This window comes from Artemia sp. Qi Xiang Cuo, chromosome 21 (genome assembly GCF_049724085.1).
Source record: "Artemia sp. Qi Xiang Cuo chromosome 21, ASM4972408v1, whole genome shotgun sequence".
Lineage (NCBI taxonomy): Eukaryota > Metazoa > Arthropoda > Branchiopoda > Anostraca > Artemiidae > Artemia > Artemia sp. Qi Xiang Cuo.
Window position 1 is genome coordinate 47473340 of NC_142814.1, and position 14556 is coordinate 47487895.

A 14556-nucleotide genomic window follows, 5' to 3' on the forward strand; every position below is an offset into this window, starting at 1 on the left:
TCGTTCCAAACCAAATAACCTAACCTTGGACACCAGGACTCCTAACCCTGTCCTCAAGTCTAACGTGGTAAAGGGTAACAGGTAAAGGATTTCAAGTCTAACGTGCTAGCCACTGAGTTCGGACATTGTCATAACAGATTAAAAAGATTGCCATAACACATTACAACATATTATCATAGTGTCATAACAAATTGGCATAACATATTAAAAAAATAAAAACTGGTAAAACTTAATCAAACAGAAAAGGTCAATAAATACAAAAAAAAAAATTAAAAGGGACAAAATGGGGGAAAACGAAATAAGTGAAAAAATACAAAACTTGGATAGCACCAATACCAAATAATAAAAGAAGAAAACTAGTACGATGTTTTGTTTATTTTTTCCATATTGAAGGGGGAAAAGTTGTTTTCGTTCATATTTGGAGGTACTGCTCCGAATGGGACACAAGGAAGGAAGTCCGAGGAGGATCCAGTCTTGATGGGTTTTTCGGAGTTTTGTTTTCGGAAAATCCGTTCCATTTAAGGGTTTTTGTTGCATTTTGAAGGAACGGAGGCATAACATACCACTCCTGTACCCAAGCACTTCTCGCCTAGCTTATTTAGGAGGGGTTTTGGAATTTTACCTTCTTCGAATTTATTGGCAGGGCTCTTTTTTATGTAGATTAATTTGTGTCTGACTGTACTGAAGATGCCGATGTTCCAAACTGGACAATTAAATTCGAGATGGGGACGGTCAAAGGAAGCTCTTCATCCTTAAAGAATGGGGAGGGGACATACTGAGTTTATTCAGAAGCTTAAGGATGGAGATAGATGCATTAGCTTTGCGGATAACGTTATCAACATGCCTAAGTAAAGAACGATGTGGGCACAATGTGTTTTTTTGTTGTTGTTTTTTTCTCCATACCCGGGCACTTCGTATCGGAGGAGTTGTCGTAGAAACTTCGAAAAGGGCTCATTCGATTGGAAATTCGAGTGGATAGTGCCCTTTTTAATAGTCGAAAGTGATTGAAGGGCAACTAGCCCCCCCCTCACGCCCATCATTCCCCAAAAACATCCGATTAAAATTTTGAGATAGCTATTTTGTTCAGCGTAGTTGATTTCCAGATAGAAAATATGTTTTTGAGCCATTTTGTTCCACGCAGTTCAAAGTTCAGGAAACTATACCTTTGACCAGGACACTCCCCCCACAGTCTTCAGGGCAAGGGTTATCACTTATACCCTGGGGGCATATAAGGTTTTTATCGAAATCTTTGTCGTTGAATCTTGAAAAAGGGCTCATTCGATTGGAAATGGAAAGGGCTATTGCCCTTTTTAATAGTCGAAAGTGATTTGAAAGCAAATAACCCCCCTCTCACGCCCATCTTTTCTCCAAACACATCCAATCAATATTTTAGATAGCCATTTTATACAACGTAGATGAAAGTTTTGGAAAATTAGGTCTTTAAGGATGACAACACCCCCCCCCCCACAGCCCTTAGGGCTCGGGTTGTAAGTTTTGCCCTGGGGGCGTATAAAGCTCTTATCGAAAGTGTAGAAACTTCAAAAGGGCTCATTCAATTGGAAATTCAAAGGGCTAGTGCCTTTTTTAATAGTTGAAAGTGATTGGAGAGCGACTAAAGCACCTCTCACGCCAACCATTTTCCCAAACACATCCAATCAAAATTTTGAGATATCCATTTTGTTCAACGTAGTTGAAAGTTCTTGAAATGTGGTCTTTTAGGATGATAACCCCCTCAGAGCCCTCAGTGCAAGGGTTGTAAGTTATGGCCTTGGGCATATAAAGTGGAAATTGAAATTGCCCTTTTTAATAGTCGAAAGTGAGTAGAGTAATTAACCCCCCTCTTACGCCATCCATTTCCCCGAAAATATTCAATCAAAGTTTAGAGATAGCCAATTTGTTCAACGTAGTTGAAAATTCTGGAAATTATGAATTTGAGGACGACAAACCCCCAGAGCCCCAAGGGCAAAGGTTGTACGTTCTGCCCTGAGGGCATATAAGGTTTATATAGGTAGAGTTGTCGTAAAACTTCAAAAGGGGCTTATTCAATTCAAAATTGACAGGGCTAGTGCCCTTTGTAATAGTCGAAAGTGATTGGAGAGTAACTAACCCCCTTCTCACGCCCACCATTCCTCCAAACACATCCAATCAAAATTTTCAGATAGCCATTTTGTTGAACGTAGTAGAAAGTTCTGGAAATTAGGTCTTTGAGAATGACACCCCCTCCCCCAGCACTTAGGGCAAGGGTTGTAGTTATGCCCTGGGGGCATATAAGATTTTATTGAGAGTTTTGTCGTAGAAACTTCAAAAATGCTCATTTGATTTGAAATTGAAAGGGCTAGGGTCATTTTTAATAGTTGAAGTGATTGGAGAGCGACTAACACAACTTCCACGCCCACCATTTCTCCAAACATATCCAATCAAAATTTTGAGATAGCCATTTTGTTCCACGCAATTTAAAGTTCAGGAAATTATACCTTTGAGCAGGACACTACTCCCGTAGTCTTCATGGCAGGGGTTATAAGTTATGCCCTGGTAGCACATAAGGTTTTTATTGAAATCTTATAAAATAGACTATTGAAAAGAATAGTCCTTATTCTTTGATCTGACTAAACGAATCTGGAGAAGAACCCTCGAAGAATACAAGATGCAAAACCCTACCGAAAATTCAGTCCGAAAGGAGGTGTTTCCGAAGCTATTGAAGCTCCTCTTGGAAGAGCTGGCAAAGGATGACAATGTCGACCTTTAAATGGGTTCACAGCATGCTTCGATAGAAAGCGTTGTATCGAAAAGATTCCCGATAGGCGATCAAATGACGAAATCCGTGAGGCAGTTAGTGATTCTGTCATAACTTCCTTTGAAAAAAGGCGGTTTGTCACTGTTGGTACTGTGTCGCGTAAGCGAACAAAGCTTAACAAGGTTCCCAGAAAATCACTAGCTGAATCAAGTGACAGAGAAGATGAAGATCTTGAGGATTCAAGGACGAGTGAACTGAAATCTGGTAAAGCTAAAATGAAGCCGAATAAAGGAAAGAGAGCTGGAAAAAAGTTACGAGAAGTCCTGAATCTAGAATGCTCATCTGGCGACGCATCAGACAACTTGTCGGAAAGACTCTGCGACGATTCCAGTGAACTTAGTTGGAAGGAAGGCCAGAACAGTGAATATGAGGGTGGTGACAATTCTACTTGTAAGAAGGACTCAGGTCCCCCAATTAAACTATCTGACTTCTATGTTGTGTTCTATGAGAAAGATTTCTACATTGGGCGAGCAGAAGACTTTCCAGATGAGGGGATGGTGAAGTTTAAATTTATGGAACGTGTGAGCAATGTTGGCTTCAGTTACAACTTGCCCAAGAAAGGTGATGTCAGTGTTGTTGAAGAAAGATATGTTTTCGCTGGACCACTCTTTCGAAAAGGACATGGCCCCTTCCAAATTGCAGGGCACCGTGAAGTTACACAAGTCATAAAAAAACATTTGCAAAGAACACAATTTCTAGCCTCCGGTTTTCAGGGATTTTGCTGCAAGTTCTGGTTATTGACATGATCTTAGTCTAATTTTCTGTATTTTTTTTAATTTTGTTCAATATAAGTGACCTTTTTTACATTGAATCTTAGAGAAAAAGGTCTGTAAAGATGTGGTTGTTCAAACTTACCGAAAGCATGGCCAACTTTGAACAAATTAAGAAACTACATGAACAGTACATAAAACAAAATAACGTCGTTCAAAGTTGGACGAAGTGTGGGTAACTTTGAACACCATTTTCAAAAAAAAGTTATGGCCATGTGGGAAGGGATAGAAAAAATTCGTAACGTCCACCCTCTTCAGCGGTCAAAAATACATATGGAAATGTGTTTCTAGGTTGTTATGTTACCATTTATAGAATTTATTGCGAAATAAAGGAGAAAAAAAAGGTACTTTTAGTTCAAAGTAACCCCGTTTAATGCCCTTTTATAGTCGAAAGTGATTGGAGGGCAACTAGTCCCCCTCCCACGCCCACCCGTCCATTTGCCCATTATGTTTAAAAACTAAATGTTGCCTTAAGATTAAATCAAAATGCACTGTATTAATGCTAATTACCAATAAGGCATCTCAGCCATCCCAAGAACGACTGAGGGTACTATGCTAAAACTTTCGGGGCCACTTCTGATCTTAAAATTTAACCAAATCAAAATGGCGAAAGTGCATTCAAGCTATCAAAGAAAGGAAACAGGTTTTTTGCGAATGGTATCAAGTTTTCCATTTCAGGTCAACTAGAGGAGGTATGAAACTAAATTAAACACTGCTATTTGTGTCCAGATTTTTGAAGGGGTATATGTTGTTTCAAACTGCTGAAAATTTTTCTCCAGCATACAAATAGCTGGCCAAACTATAAAGTCTTAAAAAAAGAAAAGATTTAAACTATTATTTTCTTTTTCCCTGAAAAGACTATGTCAATATTATACGAAAATAAATTAATTAAAAAATCTTTTTTCACAAAATAAGTTTTTCAAGGAAAAGTAAAGAACTCCATTAAACAAAAAATGAGCAAAAATAAAATCAAATAATCTACCAAGCGTGAAACTACCACAAATCAGCATCGATATATATATATATATATATATATATATATATATATATATATATATATATATATATATATATATATATATATTTCCATACCCGGGCACTTCGTATCGAAGGAGTTGTCGTAGAAACTTCGAAAAGGATTCATTCGATTGGAAATTGGAGTGGCTAGTGCCCTTTTTAATAGTCGAAAGCGATTGGAGGGCAACTAGCCCCCCCCCCCCCACGAACATCATTTCCCCAAACACATCCAATCAAACTTTTGAAGTAGTCATTTTGTTCAGCGTAGTTGGTTTCCACATAGAAAATATCTTTTTGAGGTGGACACTCCCCCACAACCCTCGGGGCAAGGGTTTTAAGTTATGCCCTGGGGGCATATAAGGTTTTTTATAGAAGGCGTTGTCGTAGAAACTTCAAAAAAGGCTAATTCAATTGGAAGTTCAAAGGGCTAGGGCCCTTTTTATTAGTTGAAAGTAATTGGAGGGAAACTAGCCCCCCCCCCACGACCATCATTTCCCCAAACACATCCAATCAAAATTTTGAGGTAGCCGTTTTGTTCAGCGTAGTTGGTTTCCTCATAGAAAATACCTTTTTAAGGTGGACACTCCCCCACGACCCTCGGGGCAAGGGTTTTAAGTTATGCCCTCGGGGCATATAAGGTTTTTATAGAAGGCGTTGTCATAGAAACTTCAAAAAAGGCTCATTCAATTGGAAGTTTAAAGGGCTAGTGCCCTTTTTAATAGTCGAAAGTGATTGGAGGGCAACTACCCCACGCCCATCATTCCCCCAAACACATCCAATCAAAATTTTGAGATAGCCATTTTGTTCAGCGTAGTTGATTTCCAGATAGAAAATATCTTTTTGAGAAGGACACTCCCCCACAACCCTTGGGGCAAGGGTTTTAAATTATGCCCTGGGGGCATATAAGGTTTTTATAGAAGGTGTTGTTGCAGAACCTTCAAAAAAGGCTCAATCGATTGGAAATTCAAAGGGCTAGTGACTTTTTTAATGGTAAAAGTATATATATATATATATATATATATATATATATATATATATATATATATATATATATATTTGTTACAGCGAATGTCCGAAATCTGGTTAATGTCGACATTCACCTGGGAAACTTTTCGTTTTTTCTTCTTTTTTTTCAGGAATTGTGTTTTGCAGTCATTATAAATTTGTAAAACTTGCACGCTCAAGGAAAAAGATCTGTTTTGCCAAACCTTCAACCATCAAGCCAAACCATAAACCTTCAAGTAGCTTACTAAATGAGATTTGATTAGCTTTAGCTTTCGTCCACACTGCAAAAACTATACTAAATGTTCCACAAGCTCTTTATTTGAAACTTTCATACCTGTTGAAACAGTCTCTCAAGCTTAAATAAGACGTAGTAAGAACGCTAAAAATAATGTTAGTCTAGAAAGAAATGTTAGAATACGACCATTTTTGGCTTGTAAAATATTCAAATTTGTTGAGACGATTGCTGAACTTTGAATAAGACAACACAAAAACGCTTAAAATAAGGTATTAATCTAGAAACAAATCTCAGTTCAATGGCCGAAGAGAATGCGGCTATAATCCGTAGATGCATAAGTAATGAGCAATAAAAGATTGTGAGCAATAAAAAATTATAAAAAAAAATATAAGTAATAAAATATTATGAGTAATAAAAATTTTAACAATAAAAATTAGTAATAAAACTTCAAACATTCTTGGCCGTAACGCGGTTTAGTTTGCTGGACATTCTTAGCCTATGTTTGTTTTCCTGTTTAATCTATTCATTTGCTAATTATTTTTACAGGGTCGTGCTTTATCCCGTGCAAAATCTAGGAGGAATATAGATTATCAGTCTGTGTTGAATAAGCTACAAGAAATGGGAATCTCTATTCGTGTTGCCTCGCCGAAACTTGTTATGGAAGAAGCACCTGAATCTTATAAAAATGTAACTGACGTTGTTAACACATGCCATGATGCTGGAATCAGCAAGAAGTGTGTTAAACTACGCCCTATTGCTGTGATCAAAGGCTAAATCCTGTTATATATACTCTCTCTTCTTCTTACTTCACAATAAATTTCTTGCATTTAATGTTCTTTTATGTTCCTATTTGTTCGTATATAACTGTACATTATATATATATATATATATATATATATATATATATATATATATATATATATATATATATATATTATATATATATATATATATATATATATATATATATATATATATATATATATATATATATATATATATATATATATAAAGTTTTAAGAGAAGAGCAGTGCGGTTTTAGAAAAGGTAGAGGATGTGTCGACCAAATTTTCACTCTTAGGCTAATAATTGAGAAGTGCCTGAGTTTTCAAACACCTATGGCCCTCAGTTTTATAAATTACTTGTAAGCGTTTAATTCTGCCTATACGGGAGTTTCAACGAGTGTGTCATCCTTGGATAGTATACCAGACAAATATATTCAATTGATTAGTTTTACGTATAGGAATAACAACGTTGTGGCTAAGGTAGAAATCGTTGTTAGCAGAGGGTTTTGTATTAAATCAGGAGTTAAGCAGGGTTGTGTTCTATCCCCCTTTATATGGATTATTTTGATGGACTTAAGGACTTGTTTAAAGGAGCACAGGAAAGGCAATGGGAGACCACGGAATCAAATGGGGAGGAAAAATCTCCTGAACTTAGATTATGCTGACGATTTACGCATCCTAGATTAAAGTGTGAGCAAATTGAATGAAGTTTTAGAGGTTTTGCGAGTTCAGGGTGCTATAATTGGTCTGAAAATTAATGTTAAGAAGATTAAGTCACTAAGGCTAGGAATAAGTGAAGATGAAAAGGTGACGTTGGGTAATGAAAAGATTGATCAGGTGGGCAGCTTCACTTACCTTGGTAGTATTATTAGTAAAGATGGTGGGAGCAGTGAAGATGTTAAAAATAGAATAGCCAAGGCTCAGGGTGTTTTTTCACAGTTAAAAAAAAGTCTGGAAGAATAGAAAATAAGTCTGCAAGCCAAGATTAGAATATTAGAAGCTACAGTGATGACAGTGGTCAAATATGGTTCTGAAGCATGGACACTCCGAAAAGCGGATGAAGATTTGCTAGATGTTTTTCAGAGAAATTGCTTAAGGATTGTTCTGGGTACCCTGATGACTGACCATATTTCAAACAATAGGCAATATGAAAAATTTGGTTCAATGCCGCTCTCTAGGTCTATAATGAAAGAAAGGTTGAGGTGGTTAGGGCATGGTGTGCGGATGAAGGATGAAAGATTGCCGAAGATTGTTCTTTTCGGCCAACCATCTATGACTAAACGGAAAGCAGGTCGTCCTCGTCTGGGGTGGTAGGAAGTCATAAGAAAGATTTAAAGGAAATGGGAACTTCGTGGGCGGGTGTAAAAAGGGAGGCTTTGAATAGATTTGGATGGAGGAGGGGCGTGCGTGGCTCTGTCGGCCTCAGGTGGCTTGGTGCTGCAATGAGTTGTTAGTAGTAGTAGCAGTAGTAGTATATATATATATATATATATATATATATATATATATATATATATATATATATATATATATATATATATATATATATATATATATATATATATATATATATATGTATATATATATATATGTATGTATATATATATATATATATATATATATATATATATATATATGTATGTATAAACATATATATATATATATATATATATATATATATATATATATATATATATATATATATATATATATATATATATATATATATATATATATATATATATATATATATATATATATATATATATATATAGATTAAAATTCCAATTTTCGTAAACCACTTTCAGTTTTAGTTGCCTCTTAGTCTACTTCCTCTTTCTTTCCTTGATAGATTTCAAATGTGTAATTGAAGTCGGACACAAGCAATTATCCAAATTTTATCCTCCCTTTACTGGCTGCACACAGTTGTATTGCTTCGTACTGAATCTGCCCTTGAATAATAACATATTCTCATCAACTGAAAAAGCCTCAGTTGCATTCCAAACAGTTCAGAAGTGTTTGTTCAGCTTTTCAATTAATAGTCGAATCTTGAATAGCTTGTCTTTGAACCCTTTGTGTAATGCTGGCTTGTTACTGAGATGGATAGATCATTGGGTTTCACAGAATATGTCTCTAGTCTTGCTTTTACACTTAACTGGGAGTTCTCCTAGAACATTTTCAGATCTGGGAGCGCATGGTATGGCATGATTGTGATGATGCATGAGAAACCAAGGAGTTAAACAATGGTTAGGGGTTTTGTGGTCTTGGCCGAGGTTAATTTGTCCGTATTTTGCTGGGAGTATTTGTTCATTTGCTCAACAATTTGTTCCAGTGGCTTACTGTCCCCCAACTGAAGGAAGAAGTCTGTTGGTGGGCTAAAATCATCAAAAAGTCCATATTTCGGTTCATTTTCTTCCAAAAATACCCCTATAATACGAAGTTTTTGTGACAATAGAAGTGAGAACTGAAGGACAGTTCTCATGGTAAGCTTTGTGGGTTTCTTCTTAAGCTTAAGACCAAATGGAATGGCCAGTGGTGTGGTTTAACCTTGACTGCTTGCGCTTGCAGGTAATTTTTTGAAGTTTTGAGGCAGAAACCCAAGACCATCGGAAAGGTCGTAATCTGATTCTAAGTCGGTGACGGAGCTATAATAAGCCGACAATTTGTTTTGTGAAATTGAAAGATCTCCTGGTGCTATCTTCTTGATGTTCTGAAGAAATAAAAATATTTCGTAACAAAACACGTGGTATGCGTGCAGGGTTTAACAGTATTTTTTTGTACACACGAATGAGTACGGGTGACTTATAGTAGGGGGAACTGGCACCTGTATCGACAAAAATCGTCATCTATTGTTTGGCGATACTTCACATTTTTTCAGTTTATCAATAAGAATAATTAATTTAATTAGTGCAGTAATAAGTGTCTTATCTTAGTTCCTGATAGAAAAACGATTTCATAGCTTGAAAAAATGTAGTATCTCCAAAGCTAGATGGTGTTGATATTTTTTTGCCGACACTAGTGCCTGTTTCCACTGCTACAAGTTACCCATACTCTTTGGTGCACACCAAGAAAGCCTGATAGTAACGTATACAATAATAAAGAATATCAGTCAGATAGAGGATTATAATTAAAGTATAGAGAAATAATAAATATATAAATAAAACTGTAAAAAAAATATTCAAAATAACAAAAATGAATAAATATAGAAAGTAAATGTAAAGAAATAGTAGTAGTATGGACATAATAATAAAAACAAAAAATAAGATTATCTAAGCAAAGGACTCTTGCGCAATGGTGATGATTCAAGATTTTTTGTTTTTTTTTGGGGGGGGGGTAAATAATTTATTTCACGTTTTTCTATGAAATACCAATTTATTTATTTTTTTCAGTGCTAAAAAATGTATGCTTTAAAATCTGGGCAGAAGGGGGCAAACAAATCTGGGGGGTATTTGCCCCTGTCCTCTTCCCTAATTGGTATATCCATCCCTGCTCAGGCGTCTCGCTGTATATTAGCTAATTCAAAAAAATCATGTTTTGTCACAATTTTTGCAAGAAATTAGTCAAAAACTGTTTACTCTTCAAGCACCTTTAACGACCGGCAGGACCTTGGGGTCACAGGGAAAAATAGTCCCGTTATCCCGAACCTAATAGGAGTGACCCAACTCCGAAGTTATAGCGATCAAGTTATAAATAAAATGACCTAATTTGTTAAAATTGTACTCCCATGATGGTAAGCCGACCTTTTTGATTATGCTATTGTAAACTGAACACTGGCAGGATCGAAACAAGATGTTGGGGCACATAGAAGTGTTGTTATTCATGTTAAAAGTAAAGATGACCATTTAGCAGTTTCTAGCGTTAATCTAAAGCTTATCTTTGGTAAGGGTTGGTGCTATTCGGGAAGTTCTTACGTTGGTAGATTCCACGATCAGAATTTTGTAGAAAATTTCTAGGAACAGTTAAATATTAAACTGAGGAGTCTTAAATTGGACAATATAGAAGATGAAAAGAATAAATTTAGGAAAATAGTTTGTGAAGTAGTAGATTAAGCCTTAAGGAGGGAAGTTAGAAACACAGCTAGGAATATTAATGAAAATACTTTTAGTGAAGTGGAGAAGAGGAGGGGCTTGTACGAGAAATATTTGAGTGATAGAATTTATGAAAATGTCGGGTAAGTAGAGAAAATACATAAAAATATAGATTGCTGAAAATATGGAAGATGTAACCAGTCGGCATAATAGTAAAATGTTGTACTGCCGTGTCTAAAAATTAAAAAGAAAATAGCCTTCTGGACCTGTCTCAGTTCTAAATACTAACATGGCCGTAATTATTAGTAAGGAAAGGGGCGAAGGGATAATAAAGGTGATAAGAGGGAGTTTGGTACTTGGCATGATAATACTTTTTAGACTTGGAGATGCTGTAGATAAAGTTTCAAGAGAAGAACAATTTGGTTTTAGGAAGAGAAAAGGATGCGTTGACCAAATTTTCACTCTTAGATGAATAATTGAGAATGACTGAGTCATCAAATTCCCTTTAATCCTCAATTTTATATATTATGAGCAAGGGTTTGATTCACCCAATAGAAGAGCCTTATCGAAGGTCCTATCCTTGTATTTTATACCGTATTAATGCATTAAAGTAAATAGTGTTGTAGATTGTAGAATACTATATATTGAATTGCAGTTAAAGTAGGAAATGAAATTAGTAGCTGGTTTCATATTGAGTCAGGAATTAAATAGGGTTGCATTCTATTCGCACTTATATAATTTTGATGGACTTTTCCCCAAGGAACACGACAAGGGCTGATAGAGAGCATTACATTAACTTGGAAAGGAAAACTTTAATAAGCTTAGATTATTGAGCTTATTCGATTAAAATACGGGCAAAATGAATAGCTGGATGCTTTAAGAGTCTAGAGTGCAATAATAAGTTTAAAATTTATGAAGTTAGAATCGGATAGACTGAAAATTAGTGAAGGTAAAGAGGTATTGTTGGTAATGAGATGATAAATCAAGTGGATAACTTCTCTTATCAAAGTAGTACTATTAGTACATATGGTTGGTGTAGTGAAAATGTTAAAAATAGAATAGTCAAGGTCCAGGGTGTTTTTTCACAGTTGGAAAAAGTTTGGAAGGAAAGGAAGATAAGTTTTCGAACCAAGATTAGAATATTAAAAGCTATAGGGATGACAGTGGTAAAGTATATGTCTAAAACATGGGCATTCCAAACGACAGAGGAGGATTTGATTGGGTGAAAGGTTGAGATTGTTGGGACATGTTTTGCAGATTATATATTGCCAGAGATCATCCTTTTAATTCAACCATCTGTTGAAAACAAAACAGGCCGTCCTCGAATGGGGTGAGAGTGGGTTATAAGGAAGGATTAAAGGGATACTGGAACTCTTCGTGAGGATATAAAGAGAGGTTTTAACAGATCGAGACTGAGGATTAGTTCCCAATTAAAGTTATGTTTCCAACTATAGATTTAAAAAATTCTTATGATTAAAACTAAGTACAAAATTGTTCAACTTTCTGAAATTTGGCTCATCTGAGGGCTTAAAAGAGCCGTTTATTTTGTATTTATAAGTATTATTTTCTTTCAGTTGGCAAAAAATTCAAATCATTGACCGCAACACTGGTTTCGGATTTAAGAATTATTTGGAAATATGAAGAATTGCTGAGTTTATTAGTTGGTAAACACAAAGAATTGTATATTTTTAAAAATATTTACGTTAGGTCTATGGGTTTTGATTCAAAGTGGCTAGGTGTATTTTTCTTGCAAAAAATTGACTTTGGTATAGATTCAAAGACTAGCCTAGTCTAACTGTATATTGCTAGCAACTGCTGGGAAGTACATGTAGAGATAGAAAAGGGTTCCAATTGGAAAGGGCAGAGGCATGCATTTTCTATATGTGCCCCATTCAAAGTCTAATGCCCTTTGATGAAATCATATGAATTAGGCTATGTGCTAGGCTAGGTCCTAGGCTAGTATATTAAACTGAATAGTTTGCCTATTTCAGAAATGTAACAGAATATTCAAGATCCAAGGATATAGCCTCAGAAATATAACAGAATATTTAGGATCCAAGGATATACACACATGCTTTTGATAACCCCAAAAATCAAGTATAGAAAGTACTTTTACAAAAGAAAATAGTGTAACACCTCTAGTTACCTACTCAGATAGGCCTAGTCCCTAATCTTGGTTGATAGATTAAGGAAAATGTAGATAAAGTTTAAAAATAGTGGCTCTCAAGAAGGTGACATGCCAAAACAAAAACTGAGGGATTGATAATTTTATGCTCTTTTCATGGTTTGTTTACATTTTTGTGCAATTTCCCCCCCCCCCCATCTAGACCTAATATATTCATAAAAAAAGAAAAATTGTACAATCAAATCCCTTATTTTATACTCCTCTTCAGCAAAATAGTATTTACCAAATAGCTTTGGGTAAATTCAAATATCCACCATGCAGCTAATATAAAATAGTGGTATTTATTTAGCCTTGTGACACCTAATAAGGAGACATGTTAAGAAAACAATTCTTACTTTAAAATATGTATAATGATCCTAGTTCTTATATTATCCAATGGGAGAACCTTTATCATCAAGTCTTTCCTCTAAAAATCCTCAAAAGAGAAAAAGTTTCCAAATATCACCATGTTTTTAATTCAATGCTTAAGTATTTTTAAATTGCCGCTGTAAACTGTCGCCAAATAAGTTGTTTTATAGATAGCGTTTAGCACGTGTTTAGCACATGTGTCAAAAAACATGTTTAAAGAAAAAGTAGTGGTAAATTGAAATTATAGGAATTCCGTGCATCTTTTGTAACCTAACCTAACCATTGCTATTAATATTTTTTATTTACACCAGTGCTATTCGCCCTTCGCCACTGCTATTTGCCCTTTGCCACTGCTATTAATATTTTGTATTTATGCCACTGCTATTCGCCCTTCGCCACTGCTCTTTAAAAAAAAAAATAATAAAAAGACTGGCATGAACGCTATCTATAAAAGAACTTATTAGGCGGCAATTTAAAAAGACTTAAGCATTGAATTAAAAATGTGGTGATATTGGACTATCGCCATTTATTATTACCATTCATGATATTAGACTTGATGATAAAGGTTCTCCCCTTGGATAATATAATAACTAGGATCATTATACATATTTTAAAGTAAGAATTGTTTTCTTAACATGTCTCCATATGAGGTGTCACAAGGCTAAACAAATACCAAAATAGTATAGTTTACATATACAAAAAAGGATCCCTATCCAATCATTTTGTATAGATTTTTTTTTTTAGCTGACTATGTGGCTAAAATTGATGAAAGTGTATATATTGAAATCTTAAAATTTGCCAACCAGTTTGCCATTAGATCTCATCTCCATATAAATTTCAGCCTGAATTAGCCATCTAGTCAGGTAATAAGAGGATTATATAGGCTATACACTATTAAATAGCTAACTAGATGGCTGTTAATATCCAGGAAACTATTTTAAACTTTAGTTTAAAACAGCCAACTAGTCAGGTATCAATAAAGTTTCTAATAGACAGTGGAATAGGCTAACTAGTTTGCTATTAAAGGCTCAGCTATATACACATGTTTAGATTAAGCCACCTGGTTGGCTATTAGATCTCACCTATATATACACATCAGCCTGAATTAGCCAACTAGTCAGCTAATAAGAGCTGACCCATTAGCTAGTTATATCTCATGTATATATAAACTTTAGTTTAAAATAGCCAACTAGTCCGCTATCAACAAAGTTTCTAATACACAGTAGAATTAGCTAACTAGTTTGCTATCAAAGTCTCAGCTATAAACACATGTTTAGATTAGCCAATCAGTTGGCTATTAGATCTTACCTACATTTACACTTCAGCCTGAAGTAGCCAACTAGTCAGCTAAATAGAGAACTGTATATACATTATAGATCTAGTTGGCTG

General features: G+C 35.1%; 2 protein-coding genes across 2 annotated transcripts in view; both read left to right on the forward strand.

Moving 5' to 3' along the window:
• Positions 1-6652, forward strand: part of RtcB (RtcB RNA ligase) — a 75887-nt gene extending 69235 nt beyond the window's left edge. Inside the window, exon 11 of the mRNA XM_089107266.1 lies at positions 6368-6652. Within this exon, the coding sequence (XP_088963392.1) occupies positions 6368-6595 (228 nt within the window). The 3' untranslated portion in view covers positions 6596-6652. The remainder of the gene's footprint in view (positions 1-6367) is intronic.
• Positions 6653-12228: 5576 nt separating this feature from the next.
• Positions 12229-14556, forward strand: part of LOC148939641 (uncharacterized) — a 363231-nt gene continuing 360903 nt past the window's right edge. Inside the window, exon 1 of the mRNA XM_089106934.1 lies at positions 12229-12298. The gene's annotated coding sequence lies outside the window, so the exon portion shown is untranslated. The remainder of the gene's footprint in view (positions 12299-14556) is intronic.